The sequence below is a fragment of the Oncorhynchus keta genome, chromosome 34 (assembly GCF_023373465.1).
Source record: "Oncorhynchus keta strain PuntledgeMale-10-30-2019 chromosome 34, Oket_V2, whole genome shotgun sequence".
NCBI lineage: Eukaryota > Metazoa > Chordata > Actinopteri > Salmoniformes > Salmonidae > Oncorhynchus > Oncorhynchus keta.
The window spans coordinates 31986367-32004969 of NC_068454.1; the positions used below are offsets into that span (position 1 = coordinate 31986367).

An 18603-nucleotide genomic window follows, 5' to 3' on the forward strand; every position below is an offset into this window, starting at 1 on the left:
ATCCCTATTTTTCAACATGGGCATAAGGATTCATGTGGGCAAGGAGGTAGGCAGGGGAGAGAGAAAAAGAGAGGGAGAGGGGGGAAAGAGAGAGAGAGAGAAAGGGGAGAGAAACAGAGAGATAAGGAAGAGGGAGAGCGATCTTATCTGTTCATCAATGGAGGAGGGGCTGGGGGGCGTTTATAGCTACTGATGCTGAAGCCATTTGAGTCGTCAAAGGCAAACTAATAGGGATCAAAGTCCACTTTAACTAAGTCCAGGAGACAGAACCACAAACACATTTCTAATTAATGAACAACACACAGGTCCAACATCAAACACATACACTGATGCACGAATGCACTCACAAGCATGCACGCATACACACACGCACACACCCATTAATGATTGTGGCCTTTGACTGAGGTCACCTGAGTATCTCTCAACAATGCATGAGAATTCTGGGGGAAAATGTCAGGCTCAGCATATATATCACTCTACATGGCTTTGTTGTGATGTCCAGTTGACCTGATCTAAATAGATGTTGATGTATTCTTACCATGAATTTGATTAGACCCTGGGGTCTTCTGGCTCTGCATGGTCCAGTCCCAATCAGCATGTCACTGTCTCAGCCGTCCCTCAGTTTTTTTTGTCTCAAATGCATCTGACGTGCCTTTCCAAATACGGACATGAGAATTGCCTTGTGGGTAAGACAATGGCAGTGACGGGCAGTCGAGTTTCTGTTTGTGAATCCCCTCATTGGCGGAGCTTGCTGCCATGAAAGATGTCAATCATTGATTGATAGACACCAATGAGGAAGCTTCAAATCTCCCAGGTAAATCCCTTTGATTTGCTAAAGTACAAAAAGCTACATAAAAAGGGTGAATCATTGAAAGCAGATACCTGGTTCCGAGGCACCAACACGGGGAGGTAGTCGATTCCACCATTTAGAAAATACTCGGTTCCACAGGAGTGAAGTGACCATTTCATATTGTGTGTTTATGTGTGCGTGTGAGCATGTGCATGTGCATGTGTGTGTGTGCTGTGGCTGATCCTGTGTCCCTGTGTGGTAGTGTGATACTGATCAATCCCTTGGTGAGGAGAGGCCAGGGTCAGAGGTCAGAGAAGAGCTGTAACCTCCTGTTTGTTATTGTTATGCTGCCCTTGGACAGGTTAACACAGCATTACACACACACCACCGCCGCACCCCTCAGTCACTGTGCACACAGGAGGAGAGTGAAGACAGGAGGAGGGGGCTGGAGGGTCACTTACAAACGTGTTGAAGGGACCCATGGCAGCTAATCTAAACTGCTGGAATACTATCCCACTAAAGGGAGGAAAGGTGCCCAAATACTCCCCACACGCTGCTCCTTTTATCCTAGAATATGGAGGGAAAAGAGACCCTGAGGATATTGGACGGAAATTAGGCCAATGTATACATTAGCCCCATTGGGACATAAGGCCATGGGGTGACACACACAGTCAATAAGAGGACATCCTTCAATAACATTGATGAAAACTAAAGGGACGGTGGTAGCATCCTGCTTCCTGGCATACTTGCGGTAGGCTATAGAATAGCTGTCAGGTGTATGACACCATATCATGTCAACCCAGCTGAGGTATGCTGATTACAGTCAGAGGATACGACCATAAGTCTACCTGTATGTGCGTCAGAGGTATCCATTCCTTCTAGGATGGAGCAGGGTGGGGGCTGTTTGAGTCTGATGGTTTGGTAGTACCCCTCCACCCACCACCCATTAATCCATCCTTCAAAAGCCCACGTGGTCCTGCTAATATGGAACACATTGAGGGCCATGTAGTGGCCAGGCTAGGCAGAAGCATTCTGCATCCCAAATGGTACCCTATTCCCTACACAGTGCGCTACTTTTAACAAAAAGCACATAGGGTTCTGGTTGAAAGTAGGGAAACAGTGTGCCATGTGGGATACACACGCAGATTGGGCTAAGAGACCTGGCGCAGCGCGGCACAGCCACTTAATCAGACATTATTTATGAGCCTGGGAGGTTTAAATCAACACGAGCAGGAAGTGGGGCCAGGCCTTATGGTTTTATAACTGCTGTCATAATAATCACATCCAGATATATTCATCAGAGCTCAGCCCCTCACAACCACCACATCCACTCCAATCCCTCCTCTACATGGTTCCTTCTTCTCCTCTAGCACCTCTTTACTCCATCTCTCACCCCTACAGTAACCATTCTCCACATGCAAGCTTTATGGTCCATCCGCAACGTTTTTTCTAATTCATCTTCTAATTCCTCTCTCCTCCTCCGCTCCTATCCTCCTCTCCTCCCTCCAGTAGAAGGTAGAACCTAGACATGTTTCTAGCATCACCTGGCTTCAGGGGCACCGAGAGTGATGTCATCACTCACGGTACTCACTAAAAGGATGGAGTGATGGGGAAAAAGATATGTGTGCGTGTGTGTGACTCAGGGGAGAACGACTGCCCCCTTGCATTGAGGATTTCAAGTTGAAGAAAACATGATCCTACCATTATAGTGAATGGGAAATGGCATTCTTTAAGGTCAATATTCGTGTATGTACATCTTTTTTTCAGAACACAATCATGAACCAATAATTGCTTCTATTTCACCAGATGTACAGTACCAGTCAAATGTTTGGACACACCTACTCATTCAAAGATTTGTCTTTGTTTGTATTATCTTCTACATTGTAGAATAATAGTGAAGACATCAACACTATGAAATAACACATATGGAATCAGGTAGTATCCAAAAAAAGTGTTTAAACAAATCGAAATATGTTTTAGATTCTTCAAAGTAGCCATCCTTTGCCTTGATGACAGCTTTGCACACTCATGGCATTCTCTCAACCAGCTTCATGAGGTAGTCACCTGGAATGCATTTAAATTAACAGGTGTGCCTTGTTAAAAGTTCATTGTGGAATTTCTTTCCTTCTTAATGCGTTTGAGCAAATAAGTTGTGTTGTGACAAGGTAGGGGTGGTATACAGAAGATAGCCCTATTTGATAAAATACCAAGTTCATAGTATGAGAAGAACAGCTCAAATAAACAAAGAGAAAATACAGTCCATCATTACTTTAAGACATGAAGATCAGTCAATATGGAACATTTCAAAAACGTTGATTGTTTCTTCAAGTGCAGTCGCAAAAACCATCAAGAGCTATGATGAAATTGGCTCTTATGAGGACCGCCACAGGAAAGGAAGACCCAGAGTTACCTCTGCTGCAGAGGATAAGTTCATTAGAGTTACCCAGCCTCAGAAATTGCAGCCTGTCTTTGTGAGACGCAGAGTAGGTGAACGGATAAGGTTCCCACCATAAAGCATGGAGGAAGAGGTGTGATGGTGTGGGGATGCTTTGCTGGCCTACACAATCACCCGACCTCAACCCAATTGAGATGGTTTGTGATGAGTTGGACCGCAGAGTGAAGGAAAAGCAGCAAACAAGTGCTCAGCATATGTGGGAACTCCTTCAAGACTGTTGGAAAAGCATTTCAGGTGAAGCTGGTTGAGAGAATGCCAAGAGTGTACAAAGCTGTCATAAATGCAAAGGGTGGCTACTTTGTAGCTTATGAAATCTAAAATATATTTAGATTTGTTTAACATTTTTTGGTTTCCTACATGATTCCATATGTGTTATTCCATAGTTTTGATGTCTTCACTATTATTCTGGGGTGGCAGTTTAGCCTAGTGGTTTGAGCAGTGGACTAGTAACTGAAAGGTTACAAGTTCAAATCCCCGAGATGACAAGGTACAAATGTGTCATTCTGCCCCTGAACAGGCAGTTAACCCACTGTTCCTAGGCCGTCATTGAAAATAAGAATTTGTTCTTAACTGACTTGCCTGGTTAAATAAAAAATTCTACAATGTAGAAAATATAAAGAAAAACCCTTGAATGAGTAGGTGTGTCTAAACTCTTGACTGGTAATGTATGTCCTGGAAACAATTACTTTACACACACAGACAAAGTTAAAGGGATAATTTAGTTGCTAATGGCAGCCTGCAGTACCTCGCCGGCCTCCAACTTGATGTACTCCATGAGAGGGGGCAGCACTGAGCTAGCCTGCAACGTCACTTCCTAGAGTAGCTCAAACTGCGCATGCAATGTTCCCAAAAACTCCTCAATGTAGCAAGATGGTGACACTCTGAAATGACACTTCCGGATCATCAAATGTACCACTGAGCATTCTCATAGGAAACAATGGGGTGACGTCATCGATGGCTTCGCCTATTGTGTGTGTGTGTTAGAGAGAGAGAGAGAGAAAGTGAGTGAAGGAGCAGAGGAAGAAAGAGAGAGGGAGGGGGACACAATGGAAGGGAAGAGAGACAGAGAGACAGGCAGAAGCAGAGAGAAAAGGGTCAAAAGAGGTTTGCCAAATTGAATCAAATGACAATCCTGACTGAGTAATACATGAGCAATGGAGCCCCTTGGAAAGCAACAGAAGCATTAGTGACTGGTTTGGCAGGGAATGGACAGAAGAGCGGATGGAGGGAGGTGAGGAAAGCCCTCACTACGCAAATGATGAGATAGAAATTGGTGAGACAGATCGGAACGCGTTACAACTTCCCATGTGTCATTGATTAACTCCGTATCGCTGAGGGGATATAGAGATGACAAAGTCTCACATAAGGAGTTGGGCGGCCTATTCTTAATGCATGTAGATAAATGGTCAGTGAAATCCTGATTCATCAATTCAGATTTTAAGTGCAACGCTGATTTCTTTTACAGTCCTGTTTCAGTCAATACTGGTATTTACTAAATAATTTGGTTACAATGGAATACTTTATATTACTTTCCTCAGAGAATTCAACAGATTTGCTGAACAATGATTTCCATTTCAGTGAATGAAACTAATGAGTAATTAATTAAAATACATATTATACTAAATTACTATACTATTACATATTATACTAAAGAAAAGCGTAACCTTCATTTCCTTCTGGGCACAGACAACAATTCAACTTCTATTCCACGTTGGTTCAACGTAATTTCATTGAAATAACATGGAAACAACGTTGATTCAACCAGTGTATGCCCAGTGGTTTGTTACCAACACAGTACATTCTCCAAAAAGTTCAGTTGAAGTCAAGGGGCAATCCTTTTGATTACACAGAACAATATCCCCGCTCTTGTTCCATTACAGACTAGAAGAAAAAAAAATGAAAATGAGTCTGTAGACAATCACCAGTACATCTGCTTCCCAACGAAATGAACCACACTTCACATTTGTTTGCCTTATTATTGTCTGACCCCACAGCCTCTCCAGAGAGGATCAAGAACCTAACCCCACTCAGTCAAATAGAGGGAGGCTTTGGGGTGAGACGTCGGGGGTCTGAGTCAGAGAGAGAGAGAGAGAGAGAGAGAGAGAGAGAGAGAGAGAGAGAGAGAGAGAGAGAGAGAGAGAGAGAGAGAGGAGAGAGAGAGGAGAGAGAGAGAGGGAGGAGAGAGAGTGATAGGAGAGAGAGAGAGGAGAGAGAGAGCGGAGAGAGAGAGAGAGAGAGAGAGAGAGAGAGAGAGAGAGAGAGAGAGAGAGAGAGAGAGAGAGTGATAGGAGAGAGAGAGAGAGAGAGAGAGCGGAGAGAGAGAGAGAGGAGAGAGAGAGAGAGAGAGAGAGAGAGAGAGAGAGAGAGAGAGAGGAGTGGGAAACGATAGCCCAAAGGTAAGAGAAAGAAAGCAGCCAAACACTTTTTTTAAACTGATGTGGCACCTGGTTTCTCTCTGTGTGACTGTGTGCTGTGAGAGAGTGCATGTAGAGGAGAAACGGGGGAGGCAGCAGGGAAGGCGGGGGGGAGAGAAGGTCCTGCCAAGGACAAGGCCAAACCAGTTTTGTTTTGTATGGTGGGCTGCGGCAAGGGAGGTGGATTGGGGCTACGACTGCAGTCAGTTTGGTTTGTGGCTGCTGGCTTGGTGGTCTGCCTGAAAGCCCTGGTCTGAGACTAACTGATTAGCCCTTAATCTGAGGGGAGCCTTGAGGGAGCAGCCCCTTCACCCATGCCCCTAGAATGCTGCAATAGAAGCCCCTTGAGGGAGCCATTCACTCAAAGCCCCTGGGAGGCTGTAATAGGAGCCCCAATACCCTGATCGTCTCCCTCACAGCCAGGGAGGCGGGAGGGAGGCGGGAGGGAGGGAGGCGGGAGCGTGGGCGGAAGGGTCGCACACACACAGGGTGTAGGTGAGGGGGAACTGGCACGGTAATGAAGGCTAAGCAGACGTGGGGATTGGGAGCAGGAAGTGACGATGTAAACAGAGTGCCAGAGACGCCAGGTACACTGAACTATCAGGCAAAGTCTTTCACCAGGTCAAACCACTATATCAATAAGATACGTGTGTGTTTAAGGGAAAAGGTGCGCCTTGCGTCATCCCACTTAACGTCCGCATCTACCATCCACTTAGTGTCTGGTTGGTTTGACACTACGGTATCTAATTGAGTTTTAATTTCAGAGACATCTTTATTATCATGAATATTCAAACACCGGCTGTACCTCACACACGATGGAGATGAGATTAACTTGCAGTTTATTATTTATAGATGTACAGTAATTGATATATTGGAGCATCACCTCTACTTGCAGATCAAGTTTTGCTTCTCTTGTCTTAATTTGGAATCAGAGATAGGTATATTTACCTTCAGGGCGAGGATCCTTAAGACAAACAGAGCTTTCTGTTTCCTCCACTGAACCATATGTCATGTGAGTGGTTGGGTGGACAATTAAACACCACAACCATTTCAGCCCATCTGACTGCAGAGCAGGCAGGATCTATAATTAGTTGTTATCTGCTGCTTTCTGATAAAGCATCATGCATGTACTTTGGAAGAGGAGGATTTCAAAGGACCGCTTGGTCCAATGAAGAAGGTCTCATCTTGGAATGGGTTTTATTTCCAGTTCAACAGGACAGGCAGTGACGGAAGAATCGGCATGTTCCGCCGATGACTCAAAGTCCCCATCTCATCCCTGTTTACCCAGTCATAATATTCCTCCCTAATAGCGTCTGATCTAATGCCAGATTGCAGGTTAGTCATTGTTGACAAGAGCGGCTAAAGTGCTATGGCAATGAAAGGGCTGTGGAAACAACAGGGCACAACACAGGCCCGCTATTCAATCAATCACAGATTTTTTAAAAACTTGCGGGTTCATTCAGAATGTTTAGGCAACATTACATGGTTAAATGCGTAATGGTCTTTTTTAATGAATAGGAAGTTATAGGCAGGCCAAAATGGATAGCCGGGCCAAACAATATACAGCCACAGCCAACTGTCCACCAACAACTTCAACCACTCCAACACACACACACACACACACACACACACACACACACACACACACACACACACACACACACACACACACACACACACACACACACACACACACACACACACACACACACACACACACACACACACACACACACACACACACACAGTTACATATATTAAAGATCAATTTGTATAGGTCTCTCCATCTCCATTTCTTGACCATGGTTCTTGTTCCTCCGTCTCACCCCAGGCCAGGTTGATCTCTCTGCTCCCATGCCTGGGTGCTCCTGCCTTCATCCACAGGCCATGCAGAGGAGAGGCTCTGTTTGAGGCCCCTGCCTGTCCAGCGTCAGTCTAAGTGTCTCTGACAGCCCACCGCACAGTATTAACTATGATCTGCCACCACAGGGCCGGGCACCGCCGAGCCAAGGACCCAGAGAGAGGCTCCCTCCACTAGCTAGCTCCCTAACAAAGACTGCTTTGACCCAGCACCCTCATGGCCCACACTAATATATATATTCACAGCATTTCATATGCACATATAGTATACAGTTTCAAAAAATGATCTAATATGGCCCCATTCATATGGACCGGGCCCCGGGTCCTGCCTGATGTTTAGAAGTGTCCTGGAGGGAATCTGAATCCACAAAGCCTTCAAACCCTTGATAGTGATGGGTAAAAGTTGAGGGAAGAAGACAGGCTATGTATCGGCTGAGTGCAAAACCGTACAGTTAAATTAATTCAGTTTGATCATTTGAGTGATTATGCCTAAGAAAGGGATTCCTTGCGATCTGCGATCCTTAGGACATCCCTATCCCATTGAAGTTTACATTTAAAATGGTTAAGTTAAGGGTTAAGGTTAGGCAAGGGTTATGGTAGGGGTTAAGGTAAAGGACATCCCAAGGATCCCAAATAGCACTACCAATGCTATTTCATCCAGATAGGTGGTCCATTCCACTGTTTATCCTCTACAGGCCCTAGAGAGACTGCCTCCTCTCCGCTGCCTTGGTAGTTGCTACGCTTTCCTGAGGATGTGGGGAGACTGGGAGAGAGACCCAGCAACGGTCCCTTCAAAGGAATAAATGGGTCATTAGACTACAAAATTGTGACAGAAATAAATAAATGTTTGAGGGGGGATTGGAAGGATAGACAAAGTTACAGTACTTGACTGAAATAGGTTCTGCTACTCATTTTGGCTGCCTTGACTGTTTATATTTAGGTGCAGGAGCTCCGCAATACTTTCGATCTAATATTCTATAAGAGGAACAGGAGCTGAAGCAGTAGAACATTTGAGGTGCCGGTACTCAGTTCCGGTGAGCTCCTGACCAAGTCAAGCACTGCAAAGATACTGTACATAATGACAGCTGACTATGTTTAGCCCAAAGCATTTCGATAAACAGCAGCTCTTCCTTCAGTATCAGAAGTGCTTAGTCGCTGAATGTAAAAAACCTAAAGCCACTTTTCCTGCCCGCATTTCCCATAATTACAGCCCCACAATTCACTGTTGAATAGTTGAGGTTTTTCCCTTTGAGGTGACTGGCTTTTATATAGCAACACGACAAACACAGTGAAGCTACGGCCGTCCCCAGCCGTGTTCAAAGCTACAGTGGGAAGAGCAGAGGACACGGCTGACATGCATTATTCCTTACAAAAGCTGCCTTTTGTTTGCTTTATGCTTTAGGTCCCACAAATTGTAGGCTTTGTCCGTCACCATTTCTTTTTCGGGTGCCCTTTTTTCCTCTTCTTCATTCCCCCCCATCCGAGACACATGTTGGTGCGGCATTGACATCCGCACAGATGAAACGTCTGTTGCTGAGCTCATCCCTGCTATTGCTCTGTGTGTAGGTGGGATTGGGGGGGTGGGTGCTTCTTTTCCAGGCCTAATAAGTCAGAAACGTTCCCTGTGACAATGGATTCCATATTAAGACAAACAGATGTTCTAAATGTTTGCACCAGTACAACTTCTGCACTTGTTATTTAAAGAAGGGAATGAAGATACAAAAACAAGGCTGTGTGAAACATTTCAAGCGTTATTTATTTTGTTTCTATTCCCTCTGAAATAAAGACTAGTAAATCTCTCCCAGGGTGTTCAAAGTGAAAATAAAGAGGAATTCCAAAAAGTTCAGACATTTAGTGCATGTCATCATTTTTGGTGACTATTTCTACCATTCTGGACCAATATCCTCCACACTCTTAAATCCCAGCCCAATGAACAAACACATCCTACTAAACCCCAGTCCCTCACAGGATCAGGCTCCATTAGCTGAGTCACTACAGGTCAACACAGCCACTGCCTCTGCTCTCCGCTTCCCTGGATCGTGGATTGTGCAATTAGACATCATAGCATGCGCTCCTCTTAACCCCGGGGCTACACTTAGAGAGTCATTACTCTCAGTAATGTCAAGTGTGATCCCTGCGCTTATCTGCACCAACTCACTGTAGTGGTTGGACTGACAGGTCCAGGGGCGGTAGGTCAGCCCATCAGAGGCAATGCTCCCCTCTTGTGCCTCAGAGGGGTAGTTCACCATTCCAAAATCAATGTTTGTCAATCCACATTCCTAAATGAATAGGAAAGGTGGTAACTATCTAAAACAATGAACATAGACAGTGCCATTCATCTGGGTTTCAGGCTTATATATGTATGTAGCTGTATCTATTGTGGGACTCACCAATAGACTACCTGAAACTTTGAGGTTTGCAAAAATGTGATGCTGGAGTGAATTATCACTTTAATTCCAGTAACAATAGGTGAAGATGTATAACCTCTGTTGGGGATCTTCCTATGCAGCCAGAGCCATATGAAATATATGGCTCTGTACATAGCATGAGAGGTAAAACACAGAGCCTTTATACACCCTAATCACCAACCACCCCTGTTTGTTGGGTCTCATCCAGAGTGATAATGACTAAGGGATGTGTGGTGGGATGTGGAGGGAACTCCCAATACCACAGCCCTGCTATCTCTGTGGGAGTTCATGATACATACAGACTGCACACAGATACACCATTTTGCAGTTTGGACAACAAGTGATAATTAAGATAAATGTTTTAAATAAAAGCTATATCCCCATTATAAACCTGATAGAGATATGAGTAATCAGTTTGGGGGAAGCTGTGCGGAATGCACCTCCACACACACACGGACCTCCCATGTATTCACACACACAAATATGTATGCTGGTGGACAGACGCGCATATTACCACACTATAAATTCACCATACCGAAATGATTTGTGCGGACATCCATCCTGCCGCACCCTAGCAGGCTCCCTGACATCCTTCTGCCCCCCCCAGAGCCCTATGAACCCTGGTCAAAACTAGTGCACTATACAGGGAATAGGGTTCCATTTGGGATGAAGCCTGAGTCAGTCGGCCCCTTGCGTTTAGGAGAGCAGCGACAGACAGTCAGTAAATGGAACCAGCTCAGTCACAGAGGTCAGATTAAGATACAGAGTGGAGGAGTGAGTAAGAGGGGTTAACAGTGACGGCCGGACCGACCAAACACACACACACACCACTAGAGCACTGTGATGTCACTAATTAAGTCAGACAATCACTGCAGTAAAACCATGGTCAATGCTAGAGAAGGAAGTCCAACAGCCAAACAACCATCCACTGATCACTAACAATACTTCATCCTCAAAGCCAATGCCATAATAGACATGTTAATGCAGTCACATGACAAAGGTGTCTATGATGTGTAGAGGTCTTGCCTAGAGAGATAGAGAGTGGCCCAGGGGAGGTTACGGCCCTCCTGAAGGAGTGGTGACAGCAGACACCCTTTGCAGCCATTCTTTACACTTGCTGCCCTCTACTGGTCACACATTGGGACTACAGCGACTGGCCTTGCATGCAAGATAGAGATGTCAATAAGGTGGACAGTGGTGCTCCAGCCAGGCACGACAGCATAGGTACACACACACACACAGTATAAAATCTCACACCCGTGACAATTGAATACTGAAAATTCACTCCAATTTTGTTTAAAGCATAAAGTAACCTTTATGTAAGGTTATTTGACCAGGTAATTATTTATTATAAACTTTTAATTGAAAAGTACATTTTCTCTCCTGTACTATAGCACATCCCATTATTCACAGTAGTCTCTTTCAGTCAGGAGGAGCAGTCCAAAGAACACAGGGCTGAAATGGCACCCTATGCCCTTTAAAAGTGCACAACTTCTGACCAGAACCCTATGGGAGCGGGTCAAAAAGTAACACTATTTAGGGAAAAGTGTGCCATTTCAGACACACTCAGTCAGAGGAGAAGCAGAGCAAGAGGGGTGGATGGTGGTGGGAGGCAGAGCAAGCTGGAGATGGAGTCTCCAGACGAGGATGATATCCTTGTCACCCTAACGAGGAGGCAGCTAGGTAGCCCCAGAAGTACACTCAAAGTGGCCTTTCTTTCAGCAGACAGAATGCTCACTCAACCTTACACCACAAAGAATACATCTAAACATAATCTAATTCAACAAAAGCAAAAAATGTTGTTTGTTCTTTCCTATTTACAAAGTGTTTTGACCAAATCTTTTAAGGTGTCAGAGGGGTTAAAATCCCTCAAGGTTAAATGAAACGACCTAGTACAGTACCACATACATAAAACTTATCAAAACAGGGAGGGTGATAGTATTCCAGTCTTGCTGATGTCCATGAGAAGTTGTTGACTCCAGAGTCCTTTGATTCCAGGAAAGCTCCTCTTCTAGAGCTCAGTAAGGTGTGATGGGTTTAACATTGGAAATGGGAGCTTCCATGATCCAAGATGTATGTGAGTGGTTGACAATTAGTTGACATTAAAAAGGTATGTTGACTTGAAGATCCAAACTCTCCAAATTGAAGCAAATAAGTAATTTGTCATGTGAGGGGGAATTAAGGTGGTAGTAAAATAATTTGAGACAAATACAGCATTAAATATAACCAGGACTTCTTTTTAAAAAATAACATCAAGCCACCTTCGGAATATTAGAAAATAAAACAAATCAACCCATCCTGAGAACAACCAAAAAATAAATACACCCCTAAGCGTGCTCCTTTGTTTGTGTGTGTGTTTTTTTGTGTGGCGCAGAACTCAGTCCAGACTGTCTTTTGGTGTGTCAGTATCCCTGTAGTCCATTGTAAACCTTCTGTACTGACGATTGTTTCAGAATCCCTCTCACTCCTGAGAACAACAAAAGGCACAATTTAAAGTACTAACCATTGTGATCATAATTATTACATGTTTCAGAATCATTCATCGCCGACAAGTTAATCAGTAGTTTCATTGTCTTCGTGTCCTGCGCCTCTCAGTCTTTGTGTACATTGTTGATATGCCTAATCTTTATGGAAGAACAAGACCCCATACCTGATTTGTAACATACAGTTGACCTTTTACTGATAGCATCAATGTCAACTCAAGTCTAATAGATCATTACAAAACCCTTCCCGCATGTTTATCAACTTCCTCCTTACCCTCTTTCTGATTGTCATCCAGCTGTGTCTGTGGAAACTCGATGTCAAAGGAGACAATGAGAGATCCACGGATGTTGTTGTTGTCAAAATTTGGCAGGCCTTCTCCCTTCTTCCACAGCCGGGCACCAGGCTTGGTGATCTTGTCCCTCTCAATGTGAACCTGCCACAGGGGCAGTCACAAGTCAATGTTGTTATTGATTCAAAGATGTGTCAATTTTGGACCAATCATTCCAAACCCAGATAAAACCTACTCTGGACAGAAAGCATGCCAAATGGAGAATATCCATTGAAAGTTATTTTTAGTCCAGGAATAAGCTTAATTTGGGTCGGGGAAACTTGGCCATTACATTTGATTACATGTTGGAAAAACAGTTCATGTGTATTCCCGAGTGGCGCAGCGGTCTAAGGCACAGCATCTCAGTGCTAGAGGCATCACTACAGACACCCTGGTTTGAATCCAAGCTGTATCGCAACCGGACGTGCTTGGCAGTACTATAGGGCGGCGCACAATTGGCCCTGCGGCGTCCTGGTTTGGCTGTCATTAGAAATAAGAATGTGTTCAACCGACTTGCCTAGGTAAATAAAATCAATTCTTGTTCTCCACTGGGAATCTTGTTTTTGGTCCTGATTAAACATGTAGAATCGACCACAGACAGTTGGCCTGAGTTGGGGGAAAACTACCCAATGCATCACTGATAGTTAGTAGGCTGTAGTTGGATAGATGTGTAGGAGCCTTTACACACCGTATGTCCATCGAGGTGTGTGATGTCCATCTCAAAGCCAACCAGAGCCTCTACCAGAGAGATTGTGACGTTAGTGTACAGGTCGTCTCCTCGACGCTCAAACACTGGGTGTCTGGAAGCACACAATCATTGTTCAATAAAACGGCTTCAACTGACAACATATTACTGTGCAATAGAAACAGGCTAACAGAGTGAGAGAATGCATTTGCATAAAGCAAGCATACAAATAGATAAACAGAAGGGCCAAGACACAGACAATGCAAGTAGAGTACATTCCAAAAATCTTTACATAACATCAATGTATTCACTTGACAGTTTGATCTGTCCTGAAAAAGGTATAGTACTCAGAAGGATAGATCAGCCTCGTCAGAATCATTATATAATATCTGAAATAAGGAAATGCATGCTGCTCTTACTTCATAACTTTGATGCGGAAGCGTAGATCCCCTGGCTCGCCGTCGATGTGAGGTTCACCTGTAAAACACATGATTATTTATATACAATGACTTCACCCTTGTTTACCCATGTTATCCCGATGGCTGAGTAAGCAGCTTACCTTCTCCAATGAAAGGGTACTCCATCTCATCTCTCACTCCCTGTTCAATCTCCACCTCCAAAGTTCTCTCCTCATTCACCAGCCTGGGATCATTGAGAGAGACAAATCCTAACCATTAGGATGAAACTATTTGCTTTATTACTGAGCATGTAAAGAAAGACACCATTGTCTCCTGCATTATCAATCTCAGCCAATAGGACAGTGACTCACTTTATATTGGGGCACTCGTCACACACTACTTCCTGGGTCATCTGGAAGCGTCCAGGTCCGAGCTGCGTCGTCCTCATTTCCTGTCTGCAGTTGCATTTCCTTTTCCCAGGGGCCTCTTTGGCTACAGGCTTGTTGCGCACAACCTGGGCGGTGCATATAGATGTTATGATGAGAGTGGTAGGTATGTGTTGGACTAGGGTAGGACTGGTGAAGCACATCAATCCTATACAATATATCACAGACCACCATCAGTGATTAATAGTACCTCTACAAAGTTCCCAGAGTACACTTCCTCGAGCGTGACCTCCAGGTCTAGTACTATGTCATTTCCTCTGGGAATGTTCCTGTCCTGTTGTCCTTGCCTGTTACCTCCAAACATGAAGCCAAAGTCCCCGAAGAAACTGTAAGAGTTGTTGATGAGAGAACAGTGATGCCGAAGGCATTCTTTGATTCTTAAAACCTCACATGCTTAGGCCTACAATTGGGTATGGCTTGTAACTGGAATACAGATGTCATTATTTTACCACACACTAGTGCCTAGTAGTATAAATGAATGGAACGCTCATTAGGTATTGTTAAGCAGAGGTATATGTAGTATATTATGGTAATTAGGTAAACCTGCTATTAGGTCAACCTACCTGGAGAAGATATCATTGTGAGAACCATGGTGACCCTCTTTCAGACCATCCTCTCCGTATGCATCATACTGCTTCCTCTTCTCATCATCTGAAAGCACCTACAAACAGCACAACACCAGGGACTAACTCATTTAAGGCACAAAATAAAGGGTTTTGTTGAATGTGTGAATTTGCAACATTGTATAAACTTTAATTGCAAACTCTTAATATCACATTTTTAAAAAAATACCTAAATAGCTCATCATGCAATTGTCCTAATTTGAACCCTTTCAATTTTGTTATCGGATTAGTGGTCACTCATAATGCCATTGGTGCACATCATAGAAGTGGTCACTGAGCAGGTCCGCGTGCTCCACGTCGTGTTTTCATGAGAGCAAGCGGACCACAATATGAGCCAATCAGAGGCAGCCACACGGTCTTCTTGGCCAATCAATAGGCTTATGTCGTTTCCATAGACACTCGCCTTGGTTAAGGGATACAGTATTTTCAACCTAATTTACGTTACCCGCTCAGGCATCTTTTTACGCCTGCTACGTTAGGTTACCAACAACAACCAAATAGGTTGATTCAGTTTCCTACAAAATACGTTTGTATCGGTGCCTCGGGCGCTTCAGCAAATGAAATATAACGAAAACCCTAATATACACCCTGGTTAAATTAGATTTATTAAAATATTATTGGGAGAGAAGCAATAAAACGCTAGCGTTAACTCATAAAACTCAACTAAGTTGCCGTTCATATTTTGTAAATATCTTGATGACATGAGCATTGTTTCCGAAGCCACAAATCAGACACCATTATTATACTGGTAAAACAAAAAAGGGCCATTCAACACATTGGAAGATAAATTATATATGATGCAGGTAAACACAGCGGGTAATTTCCTACCTCATAGGCTGACCCCAGGTCTGCGAATTTGTCAGCAGCAGTGGGGTCATCGGGGTTTCTGTCAGGGTGGAGCTGGAGAGCCAGCTTTCTGTAAGCCTTCTTGATGTCCCTCACAGATGCCGACTTGCTCACCCCCAAGATCTTGTAGAAATCTCGCCTGTAGAGAAAGGTGAAAATGCGAGGGGAATTTAGTTACAGACTCTTGTAGATACATTATTTCCCTTCATGATAGGGACAGGTGGAGTAGGGTTCGCAAACGTGTCGTTTATATATATAATACTTTTTGCTTGTGTATTTATAAATATATAATTTATTTACCATTGTTACAACAAGTCAGACTGAATGACAGCACGACGACTACACTATCTGTCCATCATTTATTTATATCTGTATTTATGAAGTTTAAAAAAATCGAAAATGGGAATCACCCAGAGTGATTCAGATTGATATCAATAACTCATTTGAGAGTACAAAGCCAGCGGGAAAGCTAGCCCACTCTTCCCTGAGATGGCATTCATCATTCCCTTGAATAGTATGACTCAGCCAATACACGATACTGGAAACAAAGAATCAGGCAAGGGTGATGTTGACTACCCTTTCGGACAATTATTTATTTAGCGTGTTGTTGAGATTGCTTCTTTTACCCCTCCAGCTAGTAGCGAGCTAGCCATATTACACATGGAGAATGGGGTTCAAAAGTGTAGACCAATCACAATGAAACATGTGTACCAGTTAGCAACACCGCGTTTAACCGTTGCAGAAGCGGTGTGCACGGATAATATAGAAACATGTACTTACCCTGCAAGCACTGCCGCAACAAAATACAGGACAAGACAGCAAACACTGCCCAGATTCATCCCTTTAACGGCCATAGATCCCTGTTTCTTCAAGAAACCAACAGAACAACCCGGCTTTTTGATGTTGGCTTCCTTCTGTCACTAGTTCTCTTCCTTCTGTCAAATCAGAACCGCCCACGTGAAACCCAGAAGTCCCGCCTCTCATCCTAAAGCACGCCCACCCTTAAAGGCGCTGCATGGTCAATCTGCTGTCTGCATTGGCCATGCAGCATTTACAGTGTTACGGTCTCTGGGCATTCATACTGTACTTCCTGCGCTTCGTAGAGCAACGCAGAGCTGTTGTGGAGGAAGTAATCAAGTAAGTGAGGTTCTGTTTATACAGGACCTCCCGCCCCCATCTATCGTCCACCAATAATGACAATGCGGAGCAATATGGCACTATATGGACCCCTCCGCATTGTTATTGAGCCCTCCACATTGTTACAACATTTGGGAGGCGCAAGGCGATGCGGTACAGGGCTCGATTAGGCCTCTGCATGAATCCAGAGGCTCTGCAATTCCATTACACCCTCCGGCCACATTTCTGATCGAGCATAAATGGGCTTTTAGCTACAGCAACAAAAGCCGGTGTAAACTTTTGCTATATCTTTGCAATAGCATTTTTAGTGGATGAATGTAGGATGTACATCGTTTTCAGCAATATCCCCCAAAATCGATAAATATTCTCCCTTTCTGTCTCTGATTGAGAAAGAAGAGCGCAATTGCAGCCTGCAATTCCTGCATGTGGGCATCACAGGAGGTTGGTGGCACCTTAATTGGGAAGAACGGGCTCAGGGTAATGACTGGAGCAGGCTCAGTGGATTCCATTTGCTTTGTTCCGGCCATTATTACAAGCCATTCTTCCCTCAGCTGCCTCCACTGGTGGGCATTCCAGCATCTGCAGGAACCACTCTTTATACTTCTATTGGTAAATGTGTTAATTAGGACAGGCAGGAGTGATCCTGGGGTCAGTAGGGGGCGCTAAAGCGCTAGTAGCTAGCTAGCTGTACACCGGTAGACAGTGTCTTTCGCCCCCGCCTGTCAGGCACTGTTTTCCCGGTGCTATTAATGACGGCAATCGGTACACCGCAAGCGAGGGCGACACAGTTAACTAGTTACCTAGCACACTGTCGCCCTAGCTTCCTGTCTCCCTGCATGCCGGGGACTGTTATCCTGCAGTTCTGTTAACAATAGTGAGGGCAGGTGACGCTCCCGCTAGGACTGCTATAGTCAGGGCAAAAGAAATCTGTTAATAAAAGTATTTTCTGCCACAGTGGACTATAAAAATACCCGTAAAACCTAGCGGTCAAACACGGAAATGGTTCAAATAATTTTCCCACCATTTTTCACAATGAATTTTACAGAGACTTCAAATTAAGTATGCATTTGGTGTAGGCTTATCTTTGCGTGACATTTTGATAACAGTGTAATTCTCTTGTGACAAAGTGAGTTATCAATAGATTTGCCTAAAAATAAAACAATTCAATACTAATCAGCAACAGAGAAGACCTCAGCAAGACCACAAATTCCTGCAGGAAGCTCCTGCACATCATCTCTAGCTGACACTGTCCGCTACCGTTCACCAGTGAGATCAGAGACCTGTGCCGAGATGAACTCATGTGCTGTATTGAAATGAATTGAATAAAGTGAACTTCTTCTGTCCCCTTTCTCTGTCTCAGCTAGCCACTGACTACAATTTAGCTACCTAGTTAGCAGAGCAGTAGATACAAACAAATGGTATTACTTAGCTGAGATAATTGTTTGTACAGTATGTCGACCTTGGTGTCTATTTCAAACCTGATGGCAAGGATGAGCATAAGAGCTTTAAAATGGGAGAATACCACTATGGGTCTGGCTATGTGGAGAAGTGCAGCTATAGTAAGAGGCAATTTACCAGTTTGGTCAGGGCCAGAATGAGGGATAAAGTTGATTCTGTGTCAGAGAGTGTAGATATTAACTGTACTGCTGTTAACATTCCATAAGGAAAGATACACTTTTTAAAAATTTAACTAGGCAAGTCACTTAAGAACAAATTCTTATTTACAATG

At 44.1% G+C, this 18603-nt stretch overlaps 1 protein-coding gene across 1 annotated transcript; it reads right to left on the reverse strand.

Moving 5' to 3' along the window:
• Nucleotides 1-11268: 11268 nt before the first annotated feature.
• On the reverse strand, nucleotides 11269-16686 carry LOC118366951 (dnaJ homolog subfamily B member 11-like). The gene is made up of 10 exons (XM_035749816.2): nucleotides 16518-16686; nucleotides 15720-15876; nucleotides 14832-14929; nucleotides 14459-14594; nucleotides 14194-14336; nucleotides 13984-14066; nucleotides 13844-13901; nucleotides 13428-13539; nucleotides 12685-12844; nucleotides 11269-12394 (listed from the first exon to the last, which is right to left on the reverse strand). Exons 1-10 carry the CDS (start codon nucleotides 16589-16591, stop codon nucleotides 12330-12332), a joined length of 1086 nt encoding a protein of 361 aa, XP_035605709.1. The 5' UTR covers nucleotides 16592-16686; the 3' UTR covers nucleotides 11269-12329.
• Nucleotides 16687-18603: the final 1917 nt, after the last annotated feature.